General features: G+C 46.0%; 1 protein-coding gene across 4 annotated transcripts in view; it reads left to right on the forward strand.

Moving 5' to 3' along the window:
- Positions 1 to 101: 101 nt before the first annotated feature.
- LOC139557772 (protein prune homolog 2-like) overlaps positions 102 to 16,619 on the forward strand; it is a 28,949-nt gene continuing 12,431 nt past the window's right edge. For 2 of the 4 annotated variants that reach the window (XM_071373155.1, XM_071372989.1), the window contains exons 1-7: positions 1,004 to 1,172; positions 4,844 to 4,919; positions 5,262 to 5,471; positions 5,712 to 5,888; positions 6,266 to 6,368; positions 7,043 to 7,174; positions 9,054 to 9,140. In XM_071373155.1, the coding sequence (XP_071229256.1) occupies positions 4,865 to 4,919; positions 5,262 to 5,471; positions 5,712 to 5,888; positions 6,266 to 6,368; positions 7,043 to 7,174; positions 9,054 to 9,140 (764 nt within the window). In that variant the 5' untranslated portion in view covers positions 1,004 to 1,172; positions 4,844 to 4,864. Of the gene's footprint in view, positions 171 to 997; positions 1,173 to 4,843; positions 4,920 to 5,261; positions 5,472 to 5,711; positions 5,889 to 6,265; positions 6,369 to 7,042; positions 7,175 to 9,053; positions 9,141 to 16,619 lie in introns of those variants that run through there. The other 2 variants (XM_071373071.1, XM_071373246.1) reach the window with 2 other exon arrangements.

The following is a 16,619-nucleotide window of genomic DNA, read 5'->3' on the forward strand; positions in this document are numbered from 1 at the left end:
ACACACACACACACACACACACACACACACACACACACACACACAGGTATGACGGTGGCAGGACATCGTGGCACCGACCTTTGTACCAAACAGGCAGCAGTCATGTGTGCTGTACTTTCAGGCTCCTATCTCTTCCTGTTTAACTGGTGATACCGAGACCAAGAACAGAGGTGAGTGACTAAACAAACAAACATGCGCCCGTCCAAAGAGGATCTCCTCAGAGGAAAGGTCTTCCAACTATGTAGAATTAAGTTTTGTGGTTTAACAACCAGCGTTTGCAACTATTTACTGTATACTTGAAATCCCTGCTCATAATTTAAAGTTCCACATCTCTATTGTGTAGTAGGAGACACTGGCTATTGTTCGATCTTCCTGTTTTTATTTATTTTTAATTCTTGATTGCATTAGGTGAGGAGATGCTGTATTCCTTTTCTATTGTTTGATTGAAATATCAAGTGCTTGTTATCCTTAGGTAGTGCATTATATTTTATATATGTATATATATTATAATGAAGACAATAAGGCAGATACTGTACATGGAGAAATATGGGAGATGAATGAGACTGGAGGTAGGTGTGTTTATTTAGGAGACACTGAAGCAATTTAAGGTGAAGAGGACATGATGTAGTTATAACTGAACATGTATAGTGGGTGGAACTAGAAAATGGTCGTAAAATTAGAACATTAGTAAAGGTGGTAGTCATACAGTTTAATGCTCATCATAAAGCACTGCTCCGTATTTACAATATTTTCTGATTGATTTATTTCGATTAATCAAAGAACATGGAATGGCTTCTAAAATACATCGAGTGTCTTAGACAGTGAAAGCAAGGGATTCATTTTAATTCTACTGCTTCCTTTCAACTCATTGTTTCTCTTTTAGCCCTGAGGGATAATAAAAACCTCTTTTAGCTGCGCAGTCAGGCTTACAACTCCTCTCAGTTGGCCTCTAATAATAACACACACGCACGCACAACTGGAGAAGCAGGGGACTGCCCTTATTTGGTGCCAGCCTGTGTCATGTGACCACAAAATGGTGGAAGCTGTGAGCAGTTTGTAAGCTGAGCATCTCTACCAAGAGCCTGGGAGGAAAATAAAGACAAAAAGGGAGATACAGCTGAAATCCATGCTCTGAGACAGAGAAGGACAGAGATTCCCGTGCCCCAGTAGTGGTGAGTGGTTGGGTTAAATGTGATGCAGAATAAAGAAAAAGGGAGAAGAGAGAGAGATGTATTTATTTTCTAGAGACAGGAAGAGAGGGAGAGAGAGGGAGGGGCTGCTGTCATCAGCACTGTGTTGCTGTGCTGCGGTGTGTGTATTAGGCGGTTCATCGCCGTCCATGGAGCAAAGCAGCTGATGCTGGTCTTGCTATACCGACCATATGTGTGTCTGTGTGTATGTGTGTGTGTGGGAATCAGCAGTATGTAATTCATCTTTGCTGTTCGGAATTCAGCTATTCTAATCAGCATGTTTTTTGTTTGTTGCATTGCCAATGCAATCAGATTTTTCTTCTCCCCTCTGGAAGAGAAACTAGGATCAGTTCAGTATTTTCATGTGCGTGAGTGCACGTGAAGGTTGGTTCATTTGCATCTGTGCCCAATCTGTGCTCGAGTGAGCGTGTGGACATTTGAATCAGGAGAGAGACTGAAAAGAGGAGAGAGGGAAGAGAAGAGAACGGGAGGAGAGAGGGAGGAGAATGGGCTGCTGATGATGTAACAGCTTTACCCTCCCTCCCCATCCCTCTCTCCGCCTCCTCCTGCAAGAAATGGATGGATAATTCACAGAGAAGGAGAGATCTGACGACCTTTACCCCAACCCTCCTCCCACTCCCTCCCTCTTCTCCCTCTCCCCTCTTCCTCTTCTCCTCTTCTCCCTCTCATTCTCCTCTCCCCTCCCACTTCTCCCTCTCTTCCTCCACTCCCCTCCCTCTTGTCCCTCTCCCCCTCTTCCTCCCACTCCCCTCTCTTCTCCCTCCCCCGTCCCCCCAATCCCCGTCTTCCCCCCACTCCCCTCCCTCATCTCCTTCTCCCCCTCTTCTTCCACTCCCCTTCCTCTTTTCTACTCCCCTCCCTCTCCCCTGTTTCCTCCACTCCCCTCCCTCATCTCCCCCTCTTCCTCCACTCCCCTTCCTCTTTTCTACTCCCCTCCCACCTCTCCCTCTCCCCCGTTTCCTCCACTCCCATCCCTCATCTCTCCTCCCTCAGCTCTCACTGGTACGCAGTATCAATAGTCTTAGTATAGGGACTATTATGGATGATGTCTTAGTATAGGGACTATTGTGGATGATGTCTTAGTATAGGGACTATTGTGGATGATGTCTTAGTATTTGTATTTGTATTTATTATGGATCCCCATTAGCTGCTGCCAAGGCAGTCCCCACATACATTCACAGATTTTACAACACACTGTGTGCCCTCAGGCCCCTACTCCACCACTACCACATATCTACAGTACAAACTCCATGTGTACGTGTGTGTATAGTGCATATGTTATTGTGTGTGTGTGTATGCATGTGTCTGTGCCTATGTTTGAAGTCTTAGTATAGGGACTATTGTGGATGATTTCGTAGTATAGGGACTATTTTGGATGATGGATGATGATTCGCCCCAGCAATGTAGAGGTTGAAGAACCACAGTAGAGGGTTTGTGACCCTGTCTGCTGAAGTGAAAAATCTATTCTCTCTGTGGTGCAAGAAATGAAAGCCCTGTTGTTTAGATAAGGACACACACACACACACACACACACACACACACACACACACACACACACACACACACACACACACACACACACACACACTCATTGGCCCCATTACTAAGGTCACCAACACATCTATTGGTCTCGGGGTGTTTCCAAGGGTATGGAAGTCGGCCATAATAACAGCCATCTTTAAATCAGGCGACCCTGCTGACGTGAGTAACTACAGGCCCATTAGTATATTACCTGTGGTGTCAAAGGTTGTTGAAAAGTGTGTAGCAGAACAACTGATTGCCCACCTCAACAACAGCCCCTTCACATTACATTCCATGCAGTTTGGCTTCAGAGCGAAACACTCCACAGAAACGGCCAACTGCTTTCTTCTGGAAAATGTGAAGTCCAAGATGGACAAAGGGGGCGTTGTTGGGGCTGTGTTTCTGGACCTAAGGAAGGCTTTTGATACTGTTAACCATGAGATTCTCATCACAAAATTGTCCAAGTTTAACTTTTCCCCTGATGCCTTGAGATGGATGAAATCATACCTTGAAGGCAGAACTCAGTGTGTCAGAGTGAGCAATGAGCTGTCGCCCACTCTTAGCTATGATGTGGGCGTGCCCCAAGGGTCAATACTGGGGCCCCTCCTGTTCAGCCTGTACATTAATGATCTGCCTTCTGTCTGTACTGGGTCTGAAGTTCAAATGTATGCAGATGATACAGTGATATATGTGCATGCAAAGAGCAAACAACAAGCTGCACAAGAACTCACTACTGTAATGGTCCAGGTTACAAAGTGGCTCAGTGACTCGTGTTTGCATCTCAATGTGAAAAAAACTGTTTGCATGTTCTTCACAAAGAGGGCAACAGATGCTACTGAGCCAGATGTCTATGTGTCAGGGGAGAAGCTCCAGGTGGTATCTGATTTTAAGTACCTTGGCATCATACTTGATTCCAACCTCTCTTTTAAAAAGCACGTGAAAAAGGTAATTCAAATAACCAAATTCAACCTAGCTAATTTCCGATATATTTGAAATTGTTTGACTACAGAGGTAGCAAAACTGTACTTCAAATCTATGATACTCCCCCACTTAACATACTGCTTGACTAGTTGGGCCCAAGCTTGCTGTACAACAGTAAGACCTATTCAGTCTGTCTACAAACAGGCTCTCAAAGTGCTTGATAGGAAGCCCAATAGCCATCATCACTGTCACATCCTCAGAAAGCATGAGCTCCTGAGTTGGGAAAATCTTGTGCAATACACTGATGCATGTCTTGTATTCAAGATCCTAAATGGCTTGGCTCCCCCTCCACTCAGTATTTTTGTTAAACAGAAAACCCAAACATATGGCAGCAGATCCACAAGGTCTGCCATGAGAGGTGACTGTGTAGTTCCCCTAAGGAAAAGCACCTTTAGTAAATCCGCTTTTTCTGTGAGAGCTTCCCATGTCTGGAATACACTGCCATCAGGCACACATAACTGCACCACATATCACACTTTCACAAAATGCTTGAAGACATGGCTTAAGGTCAATCAGATTTGTGAACATGGTCCCTAGCTGTGTGTTGCCGCTTTCCATGTCTGTTGTCTAACTTGTGAGGTGTGGAAACACTTTGTTGCTTTTATGAATTTTGTCTTGCTGCTTTTTGTTCTATGTTGCTCTGTCTGTATGCTACGTCTTGCTTGTCCTATGTTGCTATGCCTGTATGCTATGTCTTGTTCTATGTTGCTATTCTCCATGTTGTAATTGTTTTTAATAACCTGCCCAGGGACTGCGGTTGAAAATTAGCCGGCTGGCTAAAACCGGCACTTTTACTGAAACGTTGATTAATGTGCACTGTCCCTGTAAAAATAAAATAAACTCAAACACACACACACACACACACACACACACACACACACACACACACACACACACACACACACACACACACACACACACACACACACACACACACACACACACACACACACACACACACACACACACACACACACACACACACACACACACAGTTGCACCAGAGGAGCTAGCTCCTCCTACCAGCCTTCTCTGACATGGACAAACTCACACATGCGCACGCACACACACACACACACTCTTTATTGAGTCTGTATTCAGTATGTCATTGGTCTCTGTATTCTCTTCAGGTCCCGCTGGGTGATGAGGGCATGGACCTGGCATCTCAGAGTAAGATGAGCTCAGAGGTGGCCGAGGGCAGACCAGGTGAGCCTCAGTTAGACACCGGCAACTCTGTGTGTGATAGGTTATTATTCCATCATTACTCTTTGGCTACCTGCAGGACTGAGCTGTCAGTTTACTTAATTAGGCACACTCTCACAGTTACATACAGCAGCATGATGAGGCTAGTTACTCATACAGACACATTAACTCATTCCTAATGCACATTTACTGCTATATCATTTAAAAGTCCAAATGTTCTTTAGCACAGAAGACAACCAGACAAAATGCCATAACCCACCACTCCACAAGAGATAAGGAGTGATGAAGAGAGATAGATGGATCATTCTAACATTTACAGTGACTCTTCCCCCTCTCTCCCTGTAGCCCCTCCCAACTCACTGCCCCTGCAGGGCACGCCGGGTGGCCCCTCCCAAAGGAAGAAGCTCTCCGCCCCGCGTATCAGCCTTTCGCTGGACCAGAGTGAAGACGACGCCCTAGAGACACCCGATGACCTGGACATTAACGTGGACGACCTGGATACGCCTGACGACACAGACTATCTGGACTACACCGACAATGAGCTGGACTGGGAGGGTGAGTCAGTCTAGGAGTACGGCCAAATGGCACTCCTAAGTACACTTTACAGTATAGGTCCATTTCAGACACAGACTAATATACCAAACAAGATATTTCACCACTTGGGAAGCTGTATCAATGAAAATGAACATTTGATTCCGTATACCTAATTTCCCTCGTAATAAAATGTTTGTTGTTGAATTTATAGTATGTCTGTGTTTTCTACTAGCTGTGTTTCTGTTTTTTTCCTCAAACCAGAACCCCCGACAGCCAATCGTAACACATCAAAAGAGCCGTGCGAGCCGATTCCTACGTGCAGTGCAGCGGAGGAGCGTCAGGATGCGAAGCTGTGGAGGGCCGTGGTCATCGGAGAGCAGGAACACCGCATCAACATGAAGATCATCGAGCCCTACCAGAGAGTTATATCCCATGGAGGTACAGGAAAGTTCTGATTGTTGTTTGGTGTTTTTATACCTTCTTTTTTTATATACCTTATTTTACCTCCTTTCTCTTGGTGGGGTCTCCCGTACAAAACAGATTTTCATCTCATGGAATGTAATGGGACTTAATTACAGGTAAAAAATGTAATATTCAGACATACACTGACATACCGATGGCAGATGACAGAGAGAAATACAAACAAACTGAGAAACGAAACAGCCAAACACCCCCACCCAACAACACCCTACCCTACCCCACCCAGCCCAGACCCAACCCACGATCTAGCCTCTGAGACAGGGTACTCTTGTAAACTGTTGTAGTGTGGGTAATATTTTAATATTTCTTTTGAAGTGTTGTTTTTCCTTCATCAGGGTACTATGGAAACGGAGTGAACGCCATCATAGTGTTTGCAGCGTGTTTCCTCCCAGACAGTGACAGTGAGGACTACCATGAAGTCATGGAGAACCTCTTCCTGTAAGTTGCACCTATCCTCACTCTCATTAGTACTGACTTAGGCACCTTTTAAAGGTGATGTACGCGGAGATCACATTCACTATAATTGCTGAATATTTTGGCTCAATCTGAAATTACCTTTAAATGTCAAGCAAGCTATTACTCAGATCTTGTGTGGATCGGAATGATTCCCGACCTTACTCCCCTATCCCTGGTTCGAAACGTAGACCTGTGACCTAACAAATACACACATTATTTGTAGATTATTTGATGCATATACTGATAACTAATTGCGTTTTATGGTTAAGTTCTTGTCTGTCTTTATTACGAAGAAAAATAACTTGAAGAGCAATGTTGTAACTATTCTACATGTACCTTCCAATTGTTCACTGTCATACTCCTCGCTTGTTCTTCATTTCAGTGATATTTCAGATGTTTCTCTACTCTTTGGACATGTTTTAAATCATACACTAGAATCTAGTGACTAGATTGATTTACATTTGACGTTTTTGTCATTTAGCAGATGCTCTTATCCACAGCGACTTACAATTAGTGCATTCATTTTAAGATAGCTAGGTGAGGCAACCTCATATCACAGTGGTAGTAAGTACATTCTCCCTCAATAAAGTAGTTATCAGCGAAGTCAGTGATAGTAGTTTGATGTGTACTTGCCCTGCTGTATGTCCTGCTGGCAGATATGTGATCAGCACGTTGGAGCTGATGGTGGCAGAGGACTATATGATTGTCTATTTGAACGGAGCCACGCCCCACAGGAGGATGCCTGGAATGGGCTGGCTCAAGAAGTGCTACCAGATGATTGACAGGAGGTAGGTTGCTTTTTACAATGTTTGATTCATGGATGAGTAGATTGATGGATTAATTATATTTGTAGTATGAAAAAGTGCAAGGGGATAGAGTCAGGACCACGGGATAAAATGTGATAGGATTAACATGTATTTACAGTTGAAGTCGGAAGTTTACAGACACTTAGGTTGGAGTCATTAAAACTCGTTTTTCAACCACTCCACAAATTTCTTGTTAATAAACAATAGTTTTGGCAAGTCGGTTACAACATCTACTTTGTGCATGACACAAGTAATTTTTCCAACAATTGTTTCAGACAGATTATTTCACTTATAATTCACTGTATCACAATTCCAGTGGGTCAGAAGTTTACATACACTAAGTTGACTGTGCCTTTAAACAGCTTGGAAAATTCCAGAAAATTATTTCATGGCTTTAGAAGCTTCTGATAGGATAATTGACATCATTTGAGTCAATTGGAGGTGTACCTGTGGATTTCAAGGCCTACCTTCAATCTCAGTGCCTCTTTGCTTGACATCATGGGAAAATCAAAACAAATCAGCCAAGACCTCAGAAAAAAATTGTAGACCTCCACAAGTCTGGTTGATCCTTGGGAGCATTTTCCAAATGCCTGAAGGTACCACTTTCATCTGTACAAACAATAGTACGCAAGTATAAACACCATGGGACCGTGCAGTTGTCATACCGCTCAGGAAGGAGACGCGTTCTGTCTCCTAGAGATGAACGTACTTTGGTGCAAAAAGTGCAAATCAATCCCAGAACAACAGCAAAGGACCTTGTGAAGATGCTGGAAGAAACAGGTACAAAAGTATCTATATCCACAGTAAAACGTGTCCTATTTCGACATAACCTGAAAGGCCGCTCAGCAAGGAAGAGCCACTGCTCCAAAACCGCCATAAAAAAGCCAGACTACGGTTTGCAACTGCACATGGGGACAAAGATCGTACTTTTTGGAGAAATGTCCTCTGGTGTGATCAAACAAAAATAGAACTGTTTGGCCATAATGACCATCGTTATGTTTGGAGGAAAAAGGGGGATGCTTGCAAGCCGAAGAACACCATCCCAACCGTGAAGCACGGGGGTGGCAGCATCATGTTGTGGGGGTGCTTTGCTGCAGGAGGGACTGGTGCACTTCACAAAATAGATGGCATCATGAGGGAAGAAAATTATGTGGACATATTGAAGCAACATCTAAAGACATCAGTCAGGAAGTTAAAGCTTGGTCGCAAATGGGTTTTCCAAATGGAAGATGACCCCAAGCATACTTCCAAAGTTGTGGCAAAATGGCTTAAGGACAACAAAGTCAAGGTATTGGAGTGGCCATCACAAAGCCCTGACCTCAATCCTATAGAAAATTTGTGGGCAGAACTGAAAAAGCGTGTGCGAGCAAGGAGGCCTACAAACCTAACTCAGTTACACCAGCTCTTTTCGGAGGAATGGGCCAAAATTCACCCAACATATTGTGGGAAGCTTGTGGAAGGCTACCCGAAACGTTTGACCCAAGTTAAACAATTTAAAGGCAATGCTATCAAATACTAATTGAGTGTATGTAAACTTCTGACCCACTGGGAATGTGATGAAAGAAATCAAAGCTGAAATAAATAATTATCTCTACTATTATTCTGACATTTCACATTCTTAAAATAAAGTGGTGATCGTAACTGACCTAAAACAGGGAATTATTACTAGGATTAAATGTCAGGAATTGTGAAAAACTGTATTTTTCACAATTCCTGACTGAGTTTAAATGTATTTGGCTAAGGTGTATGTAAACTTCCGACTTCAACTGTATTTCCCCATGTGTTCAACTGTAATAACATTGTATCATGCCACCACACACAAACACTCAATATGATAATTTTTATGAATGTTTGGTTACAGGCTCAGGAAGAATTTGAAATCCTTCATCATTGTCCACCCGTCCTGGTTTATACGGACCATCCTAGCCATCACCAGGCCCTTCATAAGGTAAACACATGTAGACAGTGCCTTCAGAAATTATTCACATCCCATGACGTTTTGTTGTTACAAAGTGGGATTAAAATTGATGTGTCATTTTTTTTGGTCAACGAGCTACACAAAATACTCTCATGTCAAAGTGCAAGAAAAGTATAACATTTGTAAAAATAAAAAAAAGACAAGAAAAGGAAAGGAAAACTAGTATATCTTGATATATTAAATCACTTTGGGCAATGATTACAGTTGTGAGTCTTTCAGGATGTCTCTAAGAGCTTTCCACACATGGATTGTGCAACATTTGCCCATTATTATTATTTTTTATTCTTCAAGCTCTGTCAAATTGGTTGTTGATCATTGCTAGATAACCATTTTCAGGTCTTACCATAGATTTTCAATCAGTTTTAAGTCAAAACTGTAACCAGGACACTCAGGAACATCCACTGTCTTCTAGGTAAACACCTCCAGTGTAGATTTGGCCTTGTGTTTTAGTTATTGACCTGCTGAAAGGTGAATTCATCTCCCAGTGTCTGGTGGAAGGCAGACTGAATCAGGTTTTCCTCTAGGATTTTGCCTGTGCCTCGCTCCATTACGTTTATTTTTATCCTGAACAATCACAAGCATCCATGTCTTTGTCTTGTTCCCGTGTCTTATCCCGTGTAAATAACCGGTCTTTTTCGTATATATCTTAATCTCACTTTCTATCTACGAACTAAATATACTTTCCTGCAACCCACCTCACCCAATGTAGTACGGATCTGCTATTTTTATTCCTTATAACTGGAACTTCCATCAGGAGTTAACCAGCTAACTAGCTACTAGTCTTTGTTAGCCACGGCTAGCAGTCTTCACCTTTTTCCCGGTCATCAGCCAGCTTTAGCTCGGACAACACCTGCCAGTCTGCACAGCGCGATATCAACCAAGAGCATATCGGACTGTTTCTCTCTACCATATCACCTGATTCCTGCCGCTCTGGATCATTACACCGGATCATCGCAGCTAGCTAGCTGCAAACGAGTGGCTATTGTTAGCTAACGCCTCTGTCCTGAAGCAAGCAGCAGCTAGCCTTGAGCTAGCCTCGAGCTAGTCCCCTCTACCAGCTAATTCTAGGGCTACAATACTTCCTTTGCCAATTGGCCTGGTCCTTTTATTGTCGACACGGAGCCCCTCCGATCCATCACGAATGGACTGCCGACGTGATCGCCCGATGTGGTCTCAACAGGCTATTCTGTTACGATGTCGCCGAAGAACCATCTACTAGCCCCGGCCCACTAGCTTTTCTGAACGTTGTGTCCCCTGCTTGCCTAGCGTAGTAGTGACTAGCGAACGGCACCCTGACTCACCTATTGCTGCTCTTTTGACCCTATGATCACTCGGCTACACGGCTGATGCCCCCTGGACTGTTTCAATAACACGGTACCTCATTTTGTTTACCTGTCGGCCCCAGCCTCGAACTCAGGTCCTGTATGTACCTAACTGACCTGCTCTGCTCATTCATCACCATTTACCCGTTGTTGTCTTAGCTCTCCTGATCAACACCTGTGATTGCTTTATGCCGCTCTCTAATGTTAATATGTCTTGTCTCACTGCTGTCTTGGCTAGTTCCTATTGTTTTATTTCACAGTAGAGCCCTCAGTCCCGCTCAAAATGCCTTAAATAGCTCTTTTGTCCCACCCCACACACATGCGGAGACCTCACCTGGCTTAACTGGTGCCTCAAGAGACTAAACCTCTCTCATCGTCACTCAATGCCTAGGTTTACCTCCACTGTACTCACATCCTACCATACCCTTGTCTGTACATTATGCCTTGAATCTATTCTTCCACGTCCAGAAATCTGCTCCTTTTATTCTCTGTCCCCAACGCACTAGACGACCAGTTCTTATAGTCTTTAGCCGTACCCTTATCCTACTCCTCCTCTGTTCCTCTGGTGATGTAGAGGTTAACCCAGGCCCTGTAGCCCCCAGTTCCACTCCTATTCCCCAGGCGCTATCATTTGTTGACTTCTGTAAACGTAAAAGCCTTGGTTTCATGCATGTTAACATCAGAAGCCTCCTCCCTAAGTTTGTTTTATTCACTGCTTTAGCACACTCCGCCAACCCTGATGTCCTAGCCGTGTCTGCATCCTGGCTTAGGAAGGCCACCAAAAATTCTGAAATTTCCATCCCCAACTACAACATTTTCTGCCAAGATAGAACTGCCAAAGGGGGTGGAGTTGCAATCTACTGTAGAGAGAGCCTGCAGAGTTCTGGCATGCTATCCAGGTCTGTGCCCAAACAGTTCGAGCTTCTACTTTTAAAAATCCACCTTTCCAGAAATAAGTCTCTCACTGTTGCCGCTTGTTATAGAACCCCCTCAGCCCCCAGCTGTGCCCTGGACACCATATGTGAATTAATTGCCCCCCATTTATCTTCAGAGTTTGTACTATTAGGTGACCTAAACTGGGATATGCTTAACACCCCGGCAGTCCTACAATCTATCAATGCCCTCAATCTCACACAAACTATCATGGAACCTACCAGGTGCAACCCTAAATCCGTAAACATGGGCACCCTCATAGATATCATCCTGACCAACCTGCCCTCTAAATACACCTCTGCTGTCTTCAACCAGGATCTCAGCGACCACTACCTCATTGCCTGCGTCCGTAATGGTTCCGTGGTCAAAAGACCACCCCTCATCACTGTCAAATGCTCTCTATAACACTTCAGCGAGCAGGCCTTTCTAATCGACCTGGCCCGGGTATCCTGGAAGAAAATTGACCTCATTCCGTCAGTAGAGGATGCCTGGTTATTCTTTAAAAGTGCTTTCCTCACCATCTTAAATAAGCATGCCCCATTCAAAAATGTTGAACTAAGAACAGATATAGCCCTTGGTTTGCTCCAGACTTGACTGCCCTTGACCAGCACAAAAACATCCTGTGGCGTACTGCATTAGCATCGAATAGCCCCCGTGATATGCAACTTTTCAGGGAAGTTAGGAACCAATATACACAGGCAGTTAGGAAAGCAAGGGCTAGCTTTTTCAAATAGAAATTTGCATCCTGTAGCACAAAGTTTTTGGACACTGTAAAGTACATGGAGAATAAGAGCACCTCCTCCCATCTGCCCACTGCACTGAGGCTAGGAAACACTGTCACCACCGATAAATCTATGATAATCGAGAATTTCAATAAGCATTTTTCTACGGCTAGCCATGCTTTCCATCTGGCTACCCTTACCCCGGTCAACAGCTCTGCACCCCCCACAGAAACTTGCCCAAGCCTCCCCCATTTCTCCTTCACCCAAATCCAGATAGCTGAGGTTCTGAAAGAGCTGCAAAATCTGGACCCCTACAAATCAGCTGGGCTAGTCAATCTGGACCATCTCTTTCTTAAATTATCCGCCGCAATTGTTGTAACCCTATTACTAGCCTGTTCAACCTCTATTTCGTATCGTCTGAGATCCCTAAAGATTGGAAAGCGGCTGCGGTGGGGATGATCTATCCTACCCTGCCTTGCTAAAGTCTTCGAAAGCCAAGTAAACAAACAGATTACCGACCATTTCGAATCCCACCGTACCTTCTCCGCTATGCAATCTGGTTTCCGAGCTGGTCACGGGTGCACCTCAGCCACGCTCAAGGTCCTAAACGATATCATAACCGCCATTGATAAAAGACAATACTGTGCAGCCGTCTTCATCGACCTTGTCAGGTTTTGGCCAGGACTGTTCAGGTTTTGTTCACTAGATGTCCCCCTTGCACCTTTTTTGTTCCTTTTGTTTTTTCTTGCCCTAATTATTGTTTGCACCTGTAAGTCATTCCCTTGTTAGTATTTAACCCTGTGTGTTCCTCAGTTCCTTGCTCAGTGTTTGTATGTTAGCACCCAGCCCCAGCCTTTGTGAACATTTTTCTCTTGTTGAATTTTCCAGAGGTTCTCTGGGTTTGTTCTCGTGTATTTTTGGATTGATCTTTTGAGGTTTGTTTTTTCCCTTGCTGTTTTTACCACTTTGTGGATTTTCTTTTGTATTTTGGAAGATATCTATTTTTTTATTAAACCACCATCTCTAGTACTGCTGTGTCTGCCTCATCTTCTGGGTTCTGCCAATTATTAGTGACTGTTTCTCGCACCGGGTCCTGACAGAAACACTGAGCCATTAATATGAACCCAGAGGCAGCCAGTACCCAGGACTTTTTTCCCATGCTGTCCCACCACGAGGGGACTGTCCAACGTCACGAAGCTGCTCTGGTTCAGCAAGAGGCCTTACTGGCTGGACATTCTCAACTTCTGTCGGAGATGATGACTTCCATAAAGCAGATTTCTGATCAACTTTCTCCTGCAACCGCTTCTGCTCCAGTTCATCAGATTCAAGTGCCCGTGGCAGTTAACCCCCTGGCTGAACCTCGTCTGCCGCCTCCCCAACGGTTCTCAGGTGATCCGAGGGTTTGTAAGGGGTTTTTCACCCAATGTTCTCTCTCCTTCGAGCTGCAACCCTCGTCGTTTCCCACCGACCGGTCCAAGATAGCATATATCATCACCCTGCTGTCGGAAAAAGCCCTAGCCTGGGCTACTGCTGTGTGGGATGCCCAAAGTCCCTGCTGTGCCAGCTACTCTACCTTTGCTGAAGAATTCAAGCGAGTGTTTCAAGGTCCTACCAGCGGTCCTGACTCAGCCAAACAGCTCCTGACTCTCCGCCAAGGTCGGCGCAGCGTGACGGACTATGCCATCCAGTTCCACACGGTGGCAGCAGCGAGTGGCTGGAACGACGAGGCGCTCACAGTGTGCTTTTTGAAGGGTCTTTCCGACACCATCCAAGATGAACTGGCCACTCGGGAACCACCAGACAACCTCGAGTCCCTGATCAAGTTGGCTTCACGCATAGACCTGCGTCTGAGAGAGAGAGAGCTCAACCGTAGATCTCTCACCCTAGCTCCTATCGGTCCCAGCTCCGAGTCTCCACCTTTATCCTCGCTGACTCCACCGGAACCCATGCAGGTTGGACGCATCTCCCAGGCTGAGAGAGACCGCCGGATGAGGGAGCGATGCTGTCTATATTGCGGCAAACCGGGCCATTTCCTCTCCACGTGTCCCGGGCTCCAGGGAAAACGCACTCTCCCGTGCAGGCCTGGGAGGACTGTAACGGGAAACATAACCTCCTCCCATCCATCCAACTCCCGCCTGCTCATTCCAGTTACCCTTTCCTGGGACAACCACGAGCTTCCCCTTCAAGCCTTGGTAGACTCTGGAGCCGCAGGTAACTTCATGGATGGTGTCTGGGCGAAGGAAAATGGCGTTCCCTCTGAACCTCTAAGTGATCCCATAAGGGTTACTACGTTGGATGGAAGCCCTTTGGGATCTGGACTTGTCACTCGTGTCACTACCCCCTTGCGACTTTCAGTTTCCCAACACCAGGAAGTGATGAACTTTCATCTGACCTCGTGTTCCGAGTTCCCTCTCGTCCTTGGATACCCCTGGCTTCACAGCCATAACCCTCACATCGACTGGTCTGTGGGCACTATCAAGCAGTGGGGTCCTACGTGCCAAGCCACTTGTATCTTCCCAAGTTCCCCTCCCGAGTCTCTAGAATCCATCGACCTGTCCCGAGTTCCCGAGTGTTACCATGACCTCAAACCGGTATTTAGCAAACAGAGGGCCACCAAACTACCACCCCATAGACCTTACGATTGCCCCATCGACCTGTTTCCGGGCACATGCCCCCCCAGGGGTCGAGTCTTTTCCCTATCTCCTCCCGAACGAGCTGCTATGGATACCTACATCAAGGACTCTCTGGCAGCAGGCCTCATGCGTCCATCCACCTCGCCGGCGGGAGCAGGGTTTTTCTTTGTGGCCAAAAAAGACGGGGGATTACGTCCTTGCATCGACTACCGGGGACTTAATGCCATAACCGTCCGTAACCGCTACCCGCTACCCCTTATGGCCACAGCCTTTGAGCTGCTCCAGGAAGCAGTGGTCTTCACTAAGCTTGACCTGCGGAACACATACCATCTTGTGCGGATCAAACCCGGTGACGAGTGGAAGACCACTTTCAACACGCCTACTGGTCACTACGAATACTTGGTGATGCCCTTCGGCCTGACCAACGCTCCAGCTGTGTTCCAAGCGCTCATAAACGATGTGCTTAGGGATATGCTTAACATCTTCGTGTTTGTTTACTTGGATGACATCCTCATCTTTTCGAGCTCCCTTCAAGAACACACTAAGCATGTCAGACAAGTACCCAAACGCCTCCTTGACAGCCATTTGTACGTTAAGCCGGAAAAATGTGAATTCCATTCCTCCCGAGTACAATTCCTGGGATTTGTAGTGGAACCCGGTCGAGTCCAGATGGACCCCACGAAGGTAGGGGCGGTAGCGGATTGGCCCACCCCCAAGTCCGTTAAGGAAGTTCAGCGTTTCCTGGGCTTCACTAACTTTTACCGCAAGTTCATCAAGAACTTCAGCTCGGTGGCAGCCCCTCTCTCAGCTGTAACCAAGGGTGGCAACACAAGGTTTCTGTGGGGAAGAGAAGCTGAGACGGCCTTCCAAGGACTCAAGCAGCGCATCCTCTCTGCTCCCATTCTGACACTACCAACGGCGGATGAACCTTTTGTGGTGGAGGTAGACGCATCAGAGGTTGGGGTTGGAGCTGTCCTGTCTCAGAGGGGTGAAGACAAGAAGCTTCATCCTTGCGCCTTCTTCTCTCACCGGCTTACCCCGGCCGAGAGGAATTACGATGTGGGGGATCGTGAACTCCTAGCGGTTAAGATGGCATTGAAGGAATGGAGACACTGGCTCGAGGGGGCTTCTCAACCGTTTCAAGTGCTTACGGACCACAAAAATCTGGAGTATATCCAGCAGGCGAAGCGGTTGAACTCCAGACAAGCTCGATGGTCTCTTTTCTTCAGCCGATTTCAGTTTATCCTCACCTATAGACCCGGGTCGAAGAATCTCAAACCGGACGCCTTGTCACGAATCTACTCTCCTGCCATTCGAGAAGATACTGACATGACTGTCCTTCCGGCCGCTAAGATCGTGGCTCCGATCTCGTGGCAAGTGGAGGATACCGTGAAACAAGCCCAAGCCATCGAACCGGGCCCTGGAGGAGGTCCTGCCAATCGGTTGTTTGTTCCCAAGGCAGCAAGGTCCCAAGTCCTTCTGTGGGGGCACTCCTCTCGCCTCACCTGTCACCCGGGCGTAGGTCGCACCTTGGAGTTCATCCAGCGTAAGTTCTGGTGGCCCACCATAAAAGAAGACGTTGCCACTTTCGTCAAGGCCTGTTCCGTGTGCTGCCAGGGCAAATCTTCTCACCTCCGCCCTCAAGGACTCCTTCACCCTCTATCTATTCCCCACCGACCCTGGTCCCATATCTCATTGGACTTTATTACTGGCCTTCCTCCGTCCCATGGTAATACAACTATCCTAGTCATCATCGACAGGTTTTCTAAGGCGGCCAGGTTCGTTCCCTTGACTAAGTTACCTTCTGCCAAGGAAACGGCTGAGTTGGTGATTAACCAT

The sequence above is a fragment of the Salvelinus alpinus genome, chromosome 1 (assembly GCF_045679555.1).
Source record: "Salvelinus alpinus chromosome 1, SLU_Salpinus.1, whole genome shotgun sequence".
Lineage (NCBI taxonomy): Eukaryota > Metazoa > Chordata > Actinopteri > Salmoniformes > Salmonidae > Salvelinus > Salvelinus alpinus.